The sequence below is a fragment of the Mandrillus leucophaeus genome, unplaced genomic scaffold, assembly GCF_000951045.1.
Source record: "Mandrillus leucophaeus isolate KB7577 unplaced genomic scaffold, Mleu.le_1.0 Scaffold1599, whole genome shotgun sequence".
Lineage (NCBI taxonomy): Eukaryota > Metazoa > Chordata > Mammalia > Primates > Cercopithecidae > Mandrillus > Mandrillus leucophaeus.
This window is the reverse complement of record NW_012101586.1, coordinates 329,521-349,095: the sequence shown is the minus strand read 5'-3', so window position 1 is coordinate 349,095 and position 19,575 is coordinate 329,521. Positions and strand designations below refer to the sequence as shown.

The following is a 19,575-nucleotide window of genomic DNA, read 5'->3' as shown; positions in this document are numbered from 1 at the left end:
ATATGTATATATTCCGAATTTGGAAGAAGTATTTAGGGTTGGAACAGCAGCTTGGTGAAAGGAGAAAGGCCCTGATTCTGTCCACATTTCTGCTTTGTCACCTTTACCACATTGGATTTTCTGCCTTGGCTCAATGCCTCATGGTCTCTACAGGACTGCAGTGGCTCTAAGCTTCATGCATATATATGTATAAACTTCATACATGTATACACGTATTTAAACTTATACATATTTATCAGATTAATATATATACATACACAAACATATTTATCTGATAAATAAATATATATACATATCTCTATATGCATATATATGTGTATATTTATCTCTACACATTCACACACATATACTTCAAGGTATATCATCTGGTTAAATCCTCAGGGCACCCCATGATATGCATAGTTCTCTAATTCACAGGGAAGGAGACCAATTACCAGACCTCCTGGGTGGTGTTCCCAAAGTCACATGATCAGCACGTGCGTGGCTGGGATGTCACCCAAATCTGCCTGCCCTTATTATATTCCTTTCATGCAGCCATTTTCATCCCATGGTTGAGCCCACAGGCTGTAAAAAGGGAGAAGACACTGTAGGGACAGTGTGGACTCCACAGCTCCCTGTTGCCTCTGCCTCACACCATGCTGACCTTAATCATAAACTAGCTTTATCTGCAGTGTCCTCTAAAAAACACAAGTCTGTCAATGCCTTTACCAACTGTGAATGATTTTATTTTGGACTTGTGAGCAAGAACACTTCTTTCTTTTCTGTGACACTTTCTACATCTTCTATTTCTTTTTCAATCTCTCTGGCTCAGTCTGTCTCTCTCAGAATGTGTTCTGCACGTTTAATTTGCCCTCCTAATATATATGCGTATATAAAAAACCCTACAGTTCCCTCTCCCCTCATGTGCCGTGAGAGCTGACCACTAGGCTCTTAAATACCCAGCTTGTTCAAGAGCCATTCAAGGGATTTGACCCAAGACATTTTAGGAGAATTCTTAGGAGCATTCTGGTGCTATGTCACCCCCTCCCTTCCAGCCCACAATGGGATGTATTCTGTCTCTTATGAAAATTGATGGCAAATGATTACGAGATTCACTTTTCTTGGGAGAACAGAGAGCAACCAAGCATGCAGAAGGAAACAGACATCTCTTCCTCATGCACTAGTATCCTATTATTGTTGGAACAAATAAATATGACCTCAATGGCTTCACACAACACAAATATATTATTGTATATTTCTGAAGGTCAGAAGTCTCGCTGAACTAAAATCACAGAGTGAGTAGGGCTGTATTCTTTCTGGAGGCTCCAAGGTAGAGAATCAGATACTATGCTTTTGTGTACAAGATACCCTCACATTTCTGGCTTCATGACCCCATCCTTTCTCCCCTCAGCACCCCTCTCCATTGTTCTACCTCCTCTCTGACTGTGCCCCTCTTGCACTCCCTATTATAAGAACCCTTGTGATTACATTGGTCTGACCCAGATAATCCAGGATACTCTCCTGACCTCAAATTTCTTAACTTAATCACATCTGTCAAGTTCCTTGACATATAAAGTAACATTCCTAGATTTCAGATATTAGGACATGAATATCTTTGGGGGGGGGGCATATTTGTCCCTAAACTAGCTCTTATCATCTCCACAACTGTCCAATCCTAAATCTGAATGAAAACTCACAGGACAGATTTATGAGGCAAGAAAGCTAGAAATAATTTGGGACTTGGGGATCCACTGACCTGTGGCCTTTAAGAGTGGGAGAAATTTACTCCATTGCCTCTACTGTGGTCTTCATGGTATGTATCAATTTTTAGCTTTATTTTGTGAGTCACAAGAAAGGAATTACTGCATTTTGTCTGTTTGTTTACTTTGAGTTATGGGATATATATGCTGAATATGCAGGTTTGTTCCTTAGGTATACATGTGCCTTGGTGATTTGCTGCACCTATCAACCTGTCAACTAGGTTTTAAGCCCTGCATGCATCAGGTGTTCCTCCTAAAGCTCTCCCTCTCCTTGTCCCCTGTCCCCACATAGGCCCCATTGTGTGATGTTCCTCTCCATGTGTCCATGTATTCTCATTGTTCAGCTCCTACTTACAAGTGAGAACATGCAGTGTTTGGTTTTCTATTCCTGTGTTAGTTTGCTGAGGATGGTGGTTTCCAGTTTCATCCATGTCCCTGCAAAGGACAAGAACTCATTCTTTTTTATGGCTGCATAGTATTCCATGGTGTTTACGTGTTATATTTTCTTTATCCAGTCTATCACTGATGGGCATTTGGGTTGGTTCAAAGTCTTTGCTATTGTACATAGTTCTTTAATAAAGATAAGTGTGCATATGTCTTTATAGTAGAATGATTTATAGTCCTTTGCGTATATACCCATAATGGGGTTGCTGGGTCAAATGGTATTTCTGATTGTAGATCCTTGAGGAATTGACACACTGTCTTCCACAATGGCTAAACTAATTTACACTCCCTCCAACAGTGTAAAAGCATTCCTATTTCTCCACATGCTCACTAGCATCTGTTGTTTCCAGACTTTTTAATGATTGCCATTGTAAGTGGTGTGAGATGGTATCTCACTGTGATTTTGATTTGCATTTATCTAATGGCCAGTGATGATGAGCTTTCTTTCGTATGTTTGTTGGCCACATAAATGTCTTCTTTTGAGAAGTGTCTGTTTATATCTTTTGCCCACTTTTTGATGGAGTTGTTTGTTTTTTTTCTTGTAAATTTGTTTAAGTTCATTGTAGATTCTGGATATTAGGCCTTTGTCAGATGGATAGATTGAAAAACTTTTCTCCCATTCTCTAGGTTGCCTGTTCACTCTGATGATAGTTTCTTTTGCTGAGCAGAAGCTCTTTAGTTTAATTAGATCCCATTTGTCAATGTTGGCTTTTATTGCAATTGCTTTTGGTGTTTTAGTCATAAAGTCTTTGCCCATGCCTATGTCCTGAATGGTATTGCCTAAGTTTTCTTTGTATAAACTAAATCTAAGATAGATTGGCAAAAGGGAATTAAGTGCTTCCTGTTCTTTTTCCTCATCAAAAAGGGAGAAGTAATAAGGATTCACACAAGAGATACAGCCGTCTCACGAATTGGAATTTTTTCACTGTCTTGGGTTGTCCACCAGCAGGAAGGATTTCTGTGCAGGCAGCATATTTACATTGGGAGGGAAGGCAGAAAGTGAGGCAGAGACCAGAGATAGATAATAAAAGTCACCTCAACAAGCCACCTAACTCTTAGGATCACTGAAGATGAACTTCATGTAGAAATATGGGGAAAATACCCCTGGGCTAGTTCACCTGAGAGGGGAGGGAGTTGGGGTATGTATACATCTCTTCTTGTCATTACCCACTGAGGGCTTTCTGTCTTAATCTGTTTTGTACTATTATAACAGAATGCCTGAGACTGTAACTTAATAAAGAAGAGGAACCATTTTTGTCACATTTCTGGAGAAGTTGAAAATCAAGGAACTGGCAGTTTTGCATCCAATACCTGTGCTTTCAAGATGGAATTTTGAGCACTGTGTCCTTCAAAGGGAAGGAAGGCCATGGCCTGGAATGAATGGCAGAAGAGCAAAAGAGAAAGAGAGAGAAAGAAAGAGAGAGAGAGAGCCCACTTCCACAAGTGAGACAGACCAGGGATCCCTTCTTAGGGGCAGCTGAATCTTCCCCAAGCATGGAAGTAAAGGACAATCTTGGGTCCCTTTGAAGGAAATTCCAGGCACCTAGCTGGTCTTGAGAAATAAAAAAGTAACATGAGAAACAAGGAGGCAGTCATAACCTAAAAAAAAAAAAAAGCCAAAGAAGATAAAATCATGGGATGTTTGCTTTCCCTATACAAACTAAAGAATATATCTTAGTATATGTCTCCAACTTGTTTTTCAGAAACATAGAACCCCTCCAAATGGATCTACCAGCACATAGATCTCAAATAAGTGGGAATTGGAGACTGAACTCTGACCCTGGTTCTTTGTCCTAAATTTCTACCTGAAGGGCCTTAAGAAAGCCACATCTGGGTTACCTTTTCCCAGTGCCAGAGGCGCTAGGGTTGGGGTCCTCACTCAGGGACAGAGATCCGACACCGAGCGGCGGCTTCCCAGGAATCGAGGGATGCGCATGCCAGAGGGAACGAAAGGAACCTGGGTCAGAGCAGATGGGAACCACTGACCATTGCCCATGGTGGCCCTAGCCCTAGCAGCCAGAACGTCACTAAATACGTCGTTCGAGTTCCCAAGAATACAACCAAAAAATGTAACATCATGGCTTTTAATGCAGCCGATAAAGTCAACTTTGCTACGTGGAATCAGGCTCGGCTGAAGCGGGACTTGAGCAACAAGAAAATCTACCAAGAGGAGATGTCCGAATCTGCGCGGGCAGCGAGTTCAACCGCAAGCTTCGGGAGGAGGCTCGGAGGAAGAAGTACGGCATCGTCCTCTAGGAGTTCTGGCCCGAGGACCAGCCCTGGCTGCTCCGGGTCAACGGCAAATCGGGCAGGAAGTTCAAGGGCATCAAGAAGGGAGGGTGACAGAGAACACGCCTTACTATATCTTCACCCAGTGCCCTGACGGGGCCTTGGAGGCCTTCCCCGTGCACAACTGGTACAATTTCACGCTGCTGGCCCGGTAGGCACCGCACGCTCACTGCCGAGGAGGCCGAGGAGGAGGGGGAGAGGAGGAACAAGGTGCGGAACCACTTCAACATCATGCGGCAGCCGCGGCTCAAGGATCAGGACCAGGACGAGGACGAGGAGGAGGAGAAGGAGAAACGCGGTCGCAGGAAGGCAAACGAGCTGCGCATCCACGACCTGGAGATGTCATCCGATGCCAGCCACGCCAGCGGTGAGGAGAAGGCAGAGCCCCCAAGGCCAAGAACAAGGAGCCACTGGCCAAGGGCGGCAGGAAAAAGAAGAAGGGCTCAGACGATGAGGCCTTCGAGAACAGCGATGATGGGGACTTCGAGGGCCAGGAGGTGAACTACATGTCGGACGGCTCCAGCAGCTCCCAGGATGAGCCTGAGAGCAAGGCCAAGGCGCCCCAGCAGGAGGAGGGGCCCAAGGGTGTTGATGAGCAGAGCAACAGTAGTGAGGAGAGTGAGGAGGAGAAGTCGCCCGAGGAGGACAAGGAGTAGGAGGAGAAGAAGGCGGCCACCCCGCAGGAGAAGAAGGGCAAGAAAGACAGCAGCTAGGAGTCGGACAGCTCAGAGGAGAGCGACATTGACAGCTAGGCCTCCTCGGCCCTCTTCATGGCGAAGAAGATGATGCCATCCACGATAGAGTGGAAGCCGTCGGGAGGGAGCTGGAGGGGCAACAGCCGCCCAGGCACGCCCAGCGCAGAGGGTGGCAGCACCTCCTCCACCCTGCGGGCGACTACCAGCAAGGGAAGCGGGTGAGCGAGATGCCTGCAGCCAAGCGGTTGCGGCTGGACGCGGTGCCCCAGAGCCTGTCTGGGAAGTCGACCCCCTAGCCGCCATCCGGCAAGTCAACATCCAGCAGCGGCGACGTGCAGGTGACTGAGGATGCTGCGCGCCTCTACCTGACAGGGAAGCCCATGACCACTAAGGACCTGCTGAAAAAGTTCCAGACCAAGAAGACAGGGCTGATCAGCGAGCAGACAGTGAACGTGCTGGCCCAGATCCTCAGGTGCCTCAACCCCGAGCGCAAGATGATCAGTGACAAAATGCACTTCTCCCTCAAGGAGTGAGGCTCTGTCCAACACACGGCTCTGCCCTCCAGAACTCAGGCTCTCACTGCCCCTTTGCCATCCCGGAGTGAGGCTCTGTCCAGTACACGGGCTCTGCTCTCCAGAACTTCAGGCTCTCACTGCCCCTTCGCCATCATGCTCCCCGACTCCCAGGGCCCCGTAGTTAGCAATTCTGGAAAAGTTTAAGCCATCTCCTCATCAGGCCCCTTCTTCTGGACTCTTCAGATGCCTGTTAGGCCTCCTTCTTATTGTCCTCTTTCTCCCAGCTCAGCCTCCCTCACACTGACCTGTGTTGGTCACTGGGTAACTTCTACTGTTCTCCCTTCTGCTTCCCCTCTCTCTTCAGCAGTGACTTATCCACCACATAGTCCATTAAGTCTTCAGTTTTGGCTGGGCATGATGATGAGTGCCTGCAGTCCCAGCTACTTGGGAGGCTTAGCCCAGTTCAAGGCTGCAGTGAACTACGATGGTGCCACTGCACTCCAGCCTGGGTGACAGAATGAGATCCTGGCACACACACAAAAAAGTATCCAGGCATGGTGGCAGGCGCCTGTGGTCCCAGCTATTCTGTAGGCTGAGGCACGGGAATCACTTGAACCTGGGAGGTGGAGGTTGCTGTGAGCCGAGACCACACCAGTGCACTCCAGCCTAGGTGACAGAGTGGGACTCAGTCTCAGGAAGAAAAAAAAAAAAAAAGATCCATGGGCCAGGGCGAATATTCTTTCAAGCTGACTCCAAATTTTTAAACAAAGCTTCTTTTCTAAACCAATTACACATCAGAAAATGTTTGGAGGCAAATACCTGTAATCCCAGCTACTTGGGAGGCTGAGGCAGGAGAATTACTTGAATTCAGGAGGCAGAGGTTGCTGTGAGCCGAGACCACACCAGTGCACTCCAGTCTAGGTGACAGAGTGGGACTCAGTCTCAGGAAGAAAAAAAAAAAAAAAGCCACATCCATGGGCCAGGGCGAATATTCTTTCAAGCTGACTCCAAATTTTTAAACAAAGCTTCTTTTCTAAACCAATTACACATCAGAAAATGTTTGGATCTATTGATGTCTTGTAAGATATCCCACTGCTTCATGATATCCTGCCCTCTTAGGCCAAAAACAAAGTGTAACCTCCATGTAATGATTTCTAACTTTGCCTGTAACTTCTGATTTCCTGAAGTTTATTTCTCCTTTTAAAAAACCCTTATCTGTAAGCCATCAGGCAGGTCAGGATGGAGGCGTTAGCTGCCGGTCCTCTTTGCTTGATGCCCGCAAATAAATGCCTTCCTTTTTCCTGCCGCAAACTCAGTGTGGATAATTGGTTATACTACCCTGAGTGATCTAAATCCAGTTTATTTCCATAACATAAGCACTGCTTATAGTGGCATATATCTATTCATAAGGGCAGAGCCCTCATGATTAAACACTTCCCATTAGGCCTTGTCTCTCAATTCTGTTGCCTTCGGGATTAAGGTAACAGCAGGTAGATTCAAGGGGACAGAGTGAAACCATAGCACTGACCAAGGGAAGGCTCATTCCAGGCCCTGTGGTCTGCCATGCATGCAGGCAGAGCTGCTTTTCTCAGAGACAGCAGTGAGGGACAGAGGTGGGAATGGGAAACCAGCAGGAGCACAGTGAAAGCAAAAGGCCTGAATGCAGACATGGACTGATGCATTCATCCAGAAAAAAGCACCTGTACTTTCCACCTGGAGCTGCATCCCTCTGGAATGGTGTTTCCTGGCAGGTCAGTTGCAAGAGAAGGAATCTGAGAGATAACATCTCAAGATATGCTGCATTTGTGTGGTGCCTATTTCAAACTGAAAGCATTTAGAAAACATCAATTGGACAAAGACTATTTTCCTACATCAGTTACTCTAGAAGGAAGCCAATTGTCATGAAAACCTTCCCTGGGAATGTTGATCTATCAGGGAATATTAACATGCACTAAGAGTTAAATTCAAAAGAGATTGGAAATTGACTTCATCCAGTCAATTATCTATTCTTTTAAGGACCCATTTATTTTATGTTACGCCACTTACTCTCCCTAGGTTGCCTACAGTCCCCACCTCCCTCTCCCCTATAAAGGATGTATAAACACCTGGACCTCACTGGGTTATCTGGGTATCTCTCTCCTGTGATTTTTTCTTCTGCATGTTAAATAAATTTGTTTGCCTTTTTCTCCTATTATTTGTCTTTTGTCCATTCGTTTTAAGCAAACTTTTAGAGGACGAAATCAAACTTTCACATTTCACCCTACACAAGCAAGTTTCCTTAAAATTCAAGCCCCTAAATGGGCAGCAGGAGGGTGTGTGCAGATGCTACACCAGAGTCATTTGGCCACTTCTACTCATGAATCAGTAATACTCCCCAGAACCGCAGGCTGAAGCCCACTGATGCTGATGTAGGTGGATCCACTTCCTCTGCTGCTGAACCAGGCTGAGATGATGTGAGATATAATGGGTCCAAATCTGTGTCCAGTTTTATCCAAATCCAAGTGATTTCTCCATATACATGGGCATTTGCTTGATAGGAGATGGAGACTCTCTGTCCTGGATGTCAGACAGGAGGCTGGCATCTTGATCAGAATGTCCCCACTTACTGCTAAACAGTGAAAGAGAAAAGTGGCATTGATAGTGCATGGCAGGGACATGCGCTGAGCAGCAGCTGCCCTTACTAGGAGAGAGGGTTCACTGTACGAAATTCAGGCTCCAGAGAAGCTGCTCCGGAGTCCCCAGGAACATGCTGGTGAGCAGTGCCACTGAGACTGTTACTTAGTAAATATAATATTGGTCTTCTTACTTTGGAGACAATTGATCCTTAGATAATTTCAAGTTTATCTATATCCATGCTCATATAATTGGAGGAAGAAACAAGTAACGTTTTTTCTTCTTTTTTTTTGAGACGGAGTCTTGCTGTGTCATCCAGGCTGGAGTGCAGTGGCACAATCTCGGCTCACTGCAAGCTCCTCCTCCCAGGTTCACACCATTCTCCTGCCTCAGCCTCCCGAGTAGCTAGGACTTCAGACGCCTGCCATCACGCCCGGCTAATTTTTTTATATTTTTAGTAGAGACGGAGTTTCACCATGTCTCCTCACCACAAGGTAAGGATCGTCTCGATCTCCTGACCTTGTGATCCGCCCGCCTCAGCCTCCCAAAGTGCTGGGATTACAGGCGTGAGCCACTGTGCCCGGCCGTAACTTTTTTTTTTTTTAAGTAATCAGATCCAGCACCACTAGTCAGCCCTTTCTGCTGATAAACCCTGGGAAAAATACTCAATGACAGAAAAGGAGGTATAATATAGAGATCCCCAAAGCAAAAATAAGATGCAACTCACATATTTTCTGGGCATTATTGAGGCCTATAGGTTTGCATAAATGTGGAACTGTAAATGATACACACATTGAGGACTTATAGCACCATCTTTGCGCACCTGCAGTGAATTGTTTGACCTTATACTGATAATAAGAATGGCTTAAGGTTATTATAGAATATTTACAAATATATTTAGCATTATCTTGATATTTTTCTTCTTTTTTTTAAGAAGGAACAATTACACATTCACAGAAATGTTGTAACTATACCACAAAGTATCCCCCTCTCTTTCAGAGTATTTTGAAGACCTGCTGATACCACACTCAAAACTTTACTTTGAGTTTCCTACAGAGAATAATTTTCTCCTAAATAATCCCCATACGCCAATGGAATACATTACTCCCTCAAGTACTCAGCAGTACTTCAAACTTTGACAATTATCAAAAAATGTTCTTTGTTACAAATTGACCCCCAGAAAGAAACAGATTAAAGGCAAATCTGTGTTGCCCTGGTCCAGCCTGAGACCCTGGGGACACTGCCCCTGTGCTGAGTTACTGAGATGAGCCAGCCCTGCAGCTGTGCCCAGCCAGCCCCATCCCCTGCTGATTTGCATGTTCCCAGAGCACAGCCCCCTCCCTGCCCTGAAGACTTTTCTGTAGCCTGGTCACACCCTGTGCAGGAGTCAGTCTCAGACAGGACACAGCATGGACATGAGGGTCCCCGTGCAGCTCCTGGGGCTCCTGTTGCTCTGGCTCCGAGGTAAGGAAGGAGAACACTAGGCATTTACTCAGCCAGTGTGCTCAGTACTGGCTGGATTTTTGGGGAGGGCTTTATATAGCATGACTGATTGTGTAGATGTTTGTCTTTATGTTTCCAAACTCAGGTGCCAGATGTGACATCCAGATGACCCAGTCTCCATCCTCCCTGTCTGCATCTGTAGGAGACAGAGTCACCATCACTTGCCGGGCGAGTCAAAGCATTAACAAGGAGTTAGACTGGTATCAGCAGAAACCAGGGAAAGCCCCTACACTCCTGATCTATGCTGCCTCCAGTTTGCAGACGGGGGTCTCATCTCGGTTCAGCGGCAGTGGATCTGGGACAGATTTCACTCTCACCATCAGCAGCCTGCAGCCTGAAGATGTTGCAACTTATTACTGTCAACAGGATTATACTACCCCGTCCACAGTGTTACAAGCCATAACAAAAACCCCCAGGGAAGCAGATGTGTGAGTCCGCACTGCCCCAGCTACTCCTCCTGGTGCCTCCATCTGCTGAGAACATTTCCCAAATTGCATCCACACATTGAAGTTTCTGTAGAAAGTGCCACGAAGTCTCCTCTATACCTTAACTGTCTTTCCTTCTCCTCATCCCCAGCGGCACAGACGTGGCAAACCCTCTCCTGATTGCATTAAGAACAGGGATGATTACACCTACGGAGTCTGAGTTATGGTGTGAGTTGGAATTAATATCATAAAGGAGACACCACTCTTGGAATTCCAAGTAGAATTGTTTTTCTAAAAACAGGAATGAGAGTCTAAACTACAGTCTTTAAAAGTATTGGGGGCATGGGAATAAAGATGCAAATGCCAAAAAGAGGGATTCTCTGGATCTTGCCATGAATCCAGAGTGTATCTACCACTTCAGAAGGTATAATTGCCAATCGCGTGGTCCTCAGACATATCTGGGAAGCCCAGGGCTGCTGATGCTCTCTGCCTGGAGAACCTGTCTGATTTTCTAAGGCACCTGCTTACAGTTGAGCAGCCAAGGTCCTATTCCGAACAGACCTAGCCAAAGAGAATGATCAGAGTAAAAGGCCAGTTCCTTCCAATGCCTACTTGGCCCCATTTTCCCTGAATCCTCCCTGTTAATCATAAAAACCCTTTCATGGCTCTGACCTGACTCATCGGGCTCTCAACTCTCTGGTTTCCTGGTTCTGCCGTAAGCAAGCCTCACACTGCCCCGCCCTTGAGCTCTACTCTCACTGCTCCCTCAGGGGTGATGCGTTTCCCCAGACCCTTGGGCTCCTTCCCTGGTTCCCAAAGCCAACCCTGTGCTTCCCATCTTAATGATCCCCATGTGTTCATAGGACTCCACCCTACTCCATGCTTTTGTCAGAAGCATGCTTTTGTCAGAAGCACCTTCTGACTTACGATATAATTTATTTCCTTATGATTTTACACTTGATAGGCTGACTCCCTCTAGTGGAATTTAAGCTTCATGGGATCAGGGGTCATTGTCTATTATTTACATTGCTGTATCCCAGTGTAATGGGAGTACCTGGCAAACAGTAGGTGCTCAGTGGGGGCCACTCTTCCCAGGAGTCTGCATATCTGGAAGTCTGGGAGGACTGTAAAGAGTGGATTAAATTGCTTGTTAAATGGACAATGTTCCCTTTTCCTTTTTTTATTCCATTTTCATACCCAGTCTTTAGGAAATAAGGAAACTTACAGTGCTCAGAACTTACATAATTTGTCTCAAGTGATATTTTAGGTTGTATTTCCTGAAAACATATAATAATAATGTAACATTATTGTATTTAATTGATTATATTATACTACATATGTAATGACGTATAATATATACTACATAAGTTGTAACAATAGTAAATTTGTTGACTTTCCATTTAAAAGACACAACATATCAGATTATATCAGGAGTCAGACAATTGATATTTCAGTTTTGTTAGCAAAGAAAGAAAACTGAATACATTACTTAGATATATAGATAAGAAAGAAAACAGATTTTCACAATTGTTATTAATAATTTTAATTGGAATATGAGTCAAAGAGCTTCTCAGCCTGTTCAGGGGCACCTCACTCACAACTACATGTTCGCAATTCTGAGGAAAACAAGAAAACACCAGATAAGATTCTTGTTTCCATCAGCGGTGTGAAGAGAGGTTTTCAAAACTGTTAAAGGGAAAAGAGTCTGATTCTGGGTGAATGGCTGTGTTGTACAGAATGGAGTGCTGTAGAGAAGACAAGATGCCACCCCCAATTTTCCTGGCCAGCAGGACAGCACCATCATCACTCTGCAAGGAGTGGAATCACACAGTAATGAGTCTGAGCCTAGAGTCTGCTTACCTTTACAGCTGTGGTCATTCATGAACTCACAGTGCTTGGCCTAAAGAAGTGCTGTCCTTTACTAGTCCTTCCAAAGAATGGAACATTTTCAGTGTTCATAGAAAAGATGCCTAAGCTGTGAAGGAAAAGTGTGTATGGAAGATGAATTTCTGATCAATGCCTTCAGCCAGGTACAATCATGCAGCAAGGAAGATGACTGGGCATGTTAGGGGAAGAAAGAGAAAAATAAACCATAGATTTTTTATTTTTTCTTTCAAGAGATTTGTGCTAAACACCATCTGTCTTAGCCTAGGTGATTGGTGAGGTAGGAGGACAGGGATTTAACTGTGTATCCAGAGGGTAGAAGGTCTACCCTCATGCTGAGCCAATAACTTTTCTGACCTGACCACCTGGCCAGGGGCTTCTCAGTGCAAAGAAGAGGAGGCAGGTGGTCTCTGCAGCTGGAAGCTCATCATCTTCCTGTGCTTCTTTGAATGTTCCTCCCAGCCATGCTGCTGTCCAGAGCCCATATCAATGCCTGGGTCAGACCTCAGGGGAAGAGCTGCTCAGTTAGGACCCAGAAAGACTCATGGAAGCCCCAGCTCAGCTTCTCTGCCTCCTGTGCTCTAGCTCCCAGGTGAGGGGAAAGGGAGATGGCTCTGCATTGAAACTCTCTCAACCTTCTTGGTTCCTCTGACCTGACATCTCTGCTGAGCAAGAACAGTAATTATAATTCAATGTAGATCAGTGACTGTGGCTATACTATGAGGATGGTGCGCTTGATGTAGTTTATATGGGAAAGTTTAAAACTTTCCTGTTTTATTCCAATCTCAGGTACCTCCAGAGGAGTTATGTCGATGCAGTCTCCTGACTCCTTGTCTTTGTCTTCAGGGTAAAGAGACACTCTCGTCTGTGGGTGCCGTCAGAACATTGGAAGCTCCTTAGCTTTGTATCAGCGGAAACCTGGGGAGGCTCCCTGGCTTCTCATCTATGGTGCATCCAGCAGGGCCACTGGCATCCCAGAGGGGTTCAGTGGTCATGGGTCGGAGACAGACTTTACTGTCATCATCAGCTGCCTGGAGCCTGAAGATTTTGCCCTTCTTTGTCTTTTTTGATCTTTGTTTAAAGTCTGTCTTGTCAGAAACTGAAACAACTGCTTTTTTCCGTTTCCCATTTCCTTGGTAAATTTTTCTCCTTCTCTTTATTTTGAGCATATGTGTGTCATTGCATGTGAGATGAGTCTCTTGAAAACAGCATACCAAAGAGTCTTCGTTCTTTTTGTAGCTTTTCACTCCATGTCTTTTTTTGGAGCATTTAGCCTATTTACATCTAAGGCTAGTGTGAGTATGTGTGGATTTGATCCGGTCATCATGATGTTAGCTGGTTATTTCACAGACTTGTTTATGTGGTTGCTTTATTGTGTTGCTTGTCTGAGTACTTCTGTGTGTTTTTGTAGTGGCTGGTAATGGTCTCTCCTTTCCATACTTAGTACTTCCTTCAGGAGGTCTTGTAAGAGAGTTTTTGGGGTAACATATTGCCTCAGCATTTGCTTGCCTTACAATGACGTTATTTCTCCACACTTATGAAGCTTAGTTTGGCCAGATACAAAATGCTTTTTTTTTCCTTTGAGAATGTTGAATATTGACCCACAACCTCTTCCAGTTTGTAGGATTTCTGCTGAGAGATCCACTGTTGGTCTGATGGGTTTTCTGTGTAGGTGAGTGGGCCTTGCTCTCCAGGTGCCTTTACATTTTTTCTTTCATTCCCACCTTGGAGAATCTGAAGATGTGTCTTGGGAATGATCTTCTTGTGGAACAGCTTACTGGGGTTTGCCGAATTTCCTGAATTTGAATTTTGGCCTCTCTAGATAAGTTGGGGAAATTCTCATAGATGATATCCAGAAATACGTTTTCCAAGTTTGCTTCGTTTGCCCCATCTGTTTCAGGTATACCAATCAGTCATAGAATGGTTCTCTTTACATAATCCAATATCTCTTGGGGGTTTCGTTAATTCCTTTTCATTATATTTTCTCTCCTCCTGCCTACCCATCTTATCTCAGAAAGTCAGTGTTCAAGTGCTGAGATTCTTTTCCCCGTTTGGTCTATTGTGCTGTTAATACTTGTGATTGCATTATGAAATTCCTGTAGTGTGTTTTTCAGATCTATCATGCTGGTTATGTGCTTCTCTCTACTGGCTATTTTGTCTGTTCCTGAAATGATTTTTTATTATTGTTAGCTTTCTTGAATTGGGTTACAAAATACTCCTGTAGCTCAATTAACTTTATTCCTATTCCTATTTCTGTCATATCGGCAATCTCATGTCCAGCCCAATTCTGAACCCTTGGTGGAGAGGTGATGCAGTCATTTGGAGGAAAGAAACCATTCTGGCTTTTTGAGTTTTCAAGGAAGAACCAGTTGATTAATTTTTTTTGTGTGTGTGTGCTTAGAGATTTGTGTATCTTCTTTATGAAATCTGTTTTTATATGTATACTCATGAAACACGTTTTCATGCTATTTTTAAAAAGCTTCATATTTTTGACTTTTACATTTCAGGTTATGATTCATTAGGAATTAATATTTGTATCCATGTATAGGTAAAATATACAGGCTAAGATTTATTTTGATTTAATATGGATATCTAATTGATCCAATATATTTGAGTTATCATATTTTTTTCTACTAAATTACTGTTATGATCTGATTTTTTTGTGTCCCCTCCAAAGTTCCCATTCAAAGTGCGTTTTCAGGGCAACAGTATTAGAAGTTGGACCTTTTGGGTGATTAGGTTGTGAGGGCTCTGCATTCAAGAATAAAATTAATGTCTAATAAAAGTGGCTTCACATAGAGTTACCCCTTTGGCCCTCCCACCTTCACTACTTGATGATTCAGCCACAAGGTGCCATCTTGGGAGCAGAAGTATCTCTCACCAGACACTGAGATTGCCAGTGCCTTGACCCTGGATTTCTCAGTGTCCATAACTGTGAAAAAATAAATTTGTGTTGTTAATTAATTACCCAGTGTAATTTTTTTTTCAGTACAAGTGCCTTGAGACAATTGCTGTAGGACTTTCATTGTAAATTGAGTGACTATATATATCCAGAATTGGTTTCAGATTCACTAACTCATTGAACTGGTTTACTTGTCTCATCCTTCACTAGAACAATTAATTAATTACCCCATCTAATATTTTTTTCAGTACAAGCACCTTGAGAAAATTGCTGTAGGACCTTCCTTGTGAATTTGGTGACTGTATATACGCAGAGTTGGTTTCAGAGTCTCTTGTTCATTGTGAATTGGGTGACTGTACATACGCAGAGTTGGTTTCAGAGTCTCTAGTTCATTGTGAATTGGGTGACTGCACATACGCAGAGTTGGTTTCAGAGTCTCTAGTTCATTGTGAATTGGGTGACTGTACATATGCAGAGTTGGTTTCAGAGTCTCTAGTTAATTGTGAATTGGGTGACTGTACATACACAGAGTTGGTTTTGGAGTCTCTAGTTCATTGTGAATTGGGTGACTGTACATACGCAGAGTTGGTTTTGGAGTCTCTAGTTTATTGTGAATTGGGTGACTGTACATACGCAGAGTTGGTTTCAGAGTCTCTAGTTCATTGCACTGGGTTATCTGTCTCACTAAAACAACAATTTTTAAATTTTTAAATTCATGATTTTTTGAGACAAAGTCTTTCTTTGTTGCCCAAACTGGAGTACAGTGCTGCGATCTCAGCCCACTGGAACCTCTGTTACCCAGGCTCAAGAGATCCTTTTATCTCACCCTCTCAAGTAGCTGAGACCACAGGCATGCACGACCGTGCCGTGCAAATTTTTTAATGCATTTTGTAGCAGTGGGGTTTTGTCATGTTTCCCAGGCTGATCTCAAACTCCTGAGCTCCAGCTACCCACCCACCTCAGCCTCCCAAACTGCAGCAGCTACAGGCGTGAATCACTGCACCCAACCACAATGTGGTTATTCAGTGTAGGATTTCATAGTGAGAAGTGTTCACCCTTCCATCTTGTTTTCCTCGTGTAAGGTTACCATCACTATTTTTTGCCTCTTTGCTTGTCCATCTAATTAGAAAAATCTTTTAAATTTCAAAAAAATTCCCAGTGATTTTGATTGTCACTGTATTGAATTAATTTGGGGAGATTTATGTTTATAACATTGAGGTTTCTAATACATATACATGAAGTAACTTTCCGTTTATTGTGTCTCCTTGATTTCTTCTCCATAACCTTTTGTAATTTGCACATCCTCTTTGTAACTTTTTATTTTACCATTATGTCAGAGACAAGTTGCAAAAAAACTGTAAGAAATATAAAATGGACCCACATTCATTTGACTATCAATAGTTGACTTTCTACTTCCACATTCTTTCTATAAGTTGATATTCTGGGTACTATTGATGGAAACAATACAAACTATTCTGAAATGTAATCACACATGTAAACTGCAATCATCTTTCTACCATCTCTGTGGTTCTGGATGTTGCCTGGGCTCACCAAGTTTTCTTCCAGGCTTTTCAAAGAATGCAGTCAGAGGGTAGGTGGGGAGGTGTCATCGCAAAGGTGATTGATACTGGATATAGGGTTCTCAGCTGGGGCTCTTTGCCTATTCATACCAGGACTTGGTTTCCTCAACACTTTCCTAAAAGGAGTAGACAGAAGTTATGTACACTAAATAGCCTCTTACAGCCTCAGAAGGCAAATAGTGTTACTTCTACCACTGTCTGAACCCCACCAAGAGTCAACAGAAATGAAGTGTAAGGCAGTAGGTTTAATGGGAGGAGCATCAAAATCACGCTGTTAGAAGGAACTGTACGACGGGAACTCTTCTCACAGGTATCATGGCGGATACAATAGGCATCAGTGCACCCTGTGACCAAAGCGATTCACATTCCTCATACATGCTAAATACTCTAATTCTCAGCTCCATATGCTCAAGTATTATTCCATGACAGTGTTAGGGTACCCTCAAAATGATGTCCTGGGGGCGTGATATTAGCAAGATGACAGAATAAGAGATACCAGCCTTCACATGCCCACCCCCCAAAAAACACAAACACAAAAAAACAAAAGCAAAATCTACAATTAGACAACTCTGCAACAAGGAAAATGGCCCTTGGAGAGCTCAAGGGTCCAATTAAAGAAGTGCAGAAACACAGTGGGCAAAAAAGCCCAGAATAACCATACAGAAAGAATTGCTGGGAGATGGCAAACTTGAGAGTTTTGAGACATCTAGGAGCAAAGAAGCAGGAGGCAATTGTTATCAGCCAGGAGGCAAGGCCACTGCAGTCCCCATGGCCTGTTTTGTGGAGGATCCTGTAGCCTTTGCAGCTGAGGATCTCAGTATCCCTCAGGCAGCCTCCACTTTACAACTTTCCTGATGAAGTTCCCTTAGTGTTCATAGATGAGGATCATAGCAGCCTGCTCCAAAGTGGACACTGGTGGTTTTTGGCCCTAAAAAAACCTGCAGCCATGGGCATGTAAATCACCACAGAGAGAAAGATGCTGCAATAACTTCCCTCCACATCCTCCCAAGAAGCAGCCTCTATTGTGCTGCCTGGGATGGGGCTGCCTCCCAGCTCCAACTCTGCATCATCCCAGATCCAAGCTGCAGGACCTCGACCTGTATTGGCAACTCAGACCCTGAGCCACTTCCATGTGGACCAGTCCAGGCCCAGGCCCAGAGCTGCTGTGACTACAAGTGCACCCACGCTCCAGAGCCTGGCCTGAGGCTATTCTGGAAATTGCCTAAGACATAACATAAGTAGAGAATATACAGCAACACAGTAGAGTGAAATGCAGAGAATAACCACACAGAAAGCGTCTCTGGGAGGTGGCACACCTGAGAGACCTGAGAACTAGTGGCAAATGTGTCAAGAGTAATGAAGCATATTAGTCTATTAGATCAAAAAAATTCGAACTTATCCAGGATAAACATCAAGACATGCATATGCATCACTATACAGATTATAGTTAAAATGCTGAATCACATACAAAGAGAAAATCTCAAATGTGTCAAAAAAAACCCCAAAAAACAAAAAAACTGGTTCATTATACCAGGGAAACAGTAATAAAACCTTGGTTAACTCTTCGTGGGACCAACAGAGGCAAGAAGACAGTGAGATTGCATATTTAAATGCTGGGTGGAGGGGATTCAACCAAGGATTCATTATCCAGTGAAAATATGCTTCAAATATAAGGGTAAAGTAAAAACACTTCTTTATGAACAAAATGAAGAGAAATGAATTCTTTTAGATATGCTCTTTATATATTAAAGAGGTAATTTTTCAGAATCACTGGAAATGAGAGCAGATAGTAAGTTGAATGCACAGAAATAAATGAAGATTTCATAAACAGCAAAGAAAAGAGCAAGAAGGAGGGAAAAGATAAAAAAAGGTGTTGCCTTCTATGTGTATGAAACTCCAGTACAGGAAAAACCAACCAATTGTGATAAATATCTGAATTCCAGTTACCTTGATTGAGATGGGGAAGCAGCTGTTGCCTGGGAAGGTGCACGAGGGACAAATATGGAGAATTTGAAATATTCTAGAGAGTCATTAGAATGGAGAACATACATAAAACTTAGTTGCATATTTAGCATTTCAGCCCTTTACTCGGTATGTGTATTACCTCAAGACAAAAAAAAATTGAAAAATTTAATTCTGGATTCAAATACATACGAACAAAGAAAGAAGAATTATCAATTACTTATGGAATCTCAACCTTACTCAGAAGTGAAAAATGCCGTGGGAAGTGCTAAGAAACAAGAAATCTAAGAGAGAAGACAAAAGGGACAGGGAATTTATCCTACTCATGCAGCATAGATTTCATCTCTGTTGGTTTCCTTCCAAACACACAAGGCATTTAAGGAACTTTTCTCACCAGAGAGGCCCTTTCACCCTTCCCATGACTCTTTCCACCTCACTGCACCCACCAGGGATTTTGCATATTGTCCCTTAGGGAGTACCTTCCCTTGTGAGTCTGAGATAAAAACTCAGCTCTAGCCTTACCTGGACTGATCAAGACTCCTCAGGTCACCTTCTCACAATGAGGTTCCCTGCTCAGTTCCTGGGGCTGCTAATGCTCTGGCTCCCTGGTAAGGATAGGATTAAAATAAGATGGGAAAATGGGGTAGGAAGCTGAGATCTGGGGGCTCCACAGCTTCCCACATTTATTTCAACCATGTGTTAGAGGGACATGGTCTATGCTCCAGGAATGAGAAATCATATTCTCGCCTTGTGAATAATCAGGATTCTCCTCCAAGGAACAATGACCAGTGATCTGGTTAAGATGTTGAAAATAAAGAGTTTCATACTGACTAGTAAATAGTGCATTCATTTTAGGAAGTCTACTTTTCATGATATAAATGAAAACGGGAAAAAAATACGTAACTGAAAATAAAAATCATAAGGGAAATCATGAAGTCTGATCATGATGTGTCTATATCACCTTGCACTTATTTCATATTATTTCAGGGTCCAGTGGGGATATTATGATGACCCAATCTCTACT

At 43.5% G+C, this 19,575-nt stretch overlaps 1 pseudogene and 1 gene segment (V, D, J or C); both read left to right on the top strand.

Annotated features, from left to right (window-relative positions):
* Positions 1–6,399, top strand: part of LOC105536476 — a 13,878-nt pseudogene extending 7,479 nt beyond the window's left edge. The window contains exon 2 of the transcript XR_001005597.1: positions 4,067–6,399. The product of XR_001005597.1 is annotated as a general transcription factor IIF subunit 1 pseudogene (transcript). The remainder of the gene's footprint in view (positions 1–4,066) is intronic.
* Positions 6,400–9,683: 3,284 nt separating this feature from the next.
* LOC105536464 lies at positions 9,684–10,230 on the top strand. The segment is given in 2 exon segments: positions 9,684–9,759; positions 9,884–10,230. Coding segments are annotated over 2 exon segments (402 nt in total).
* The last annotated feature ends 9,345 nt before the right edge of the window (positions 10,231–19,575 follow it).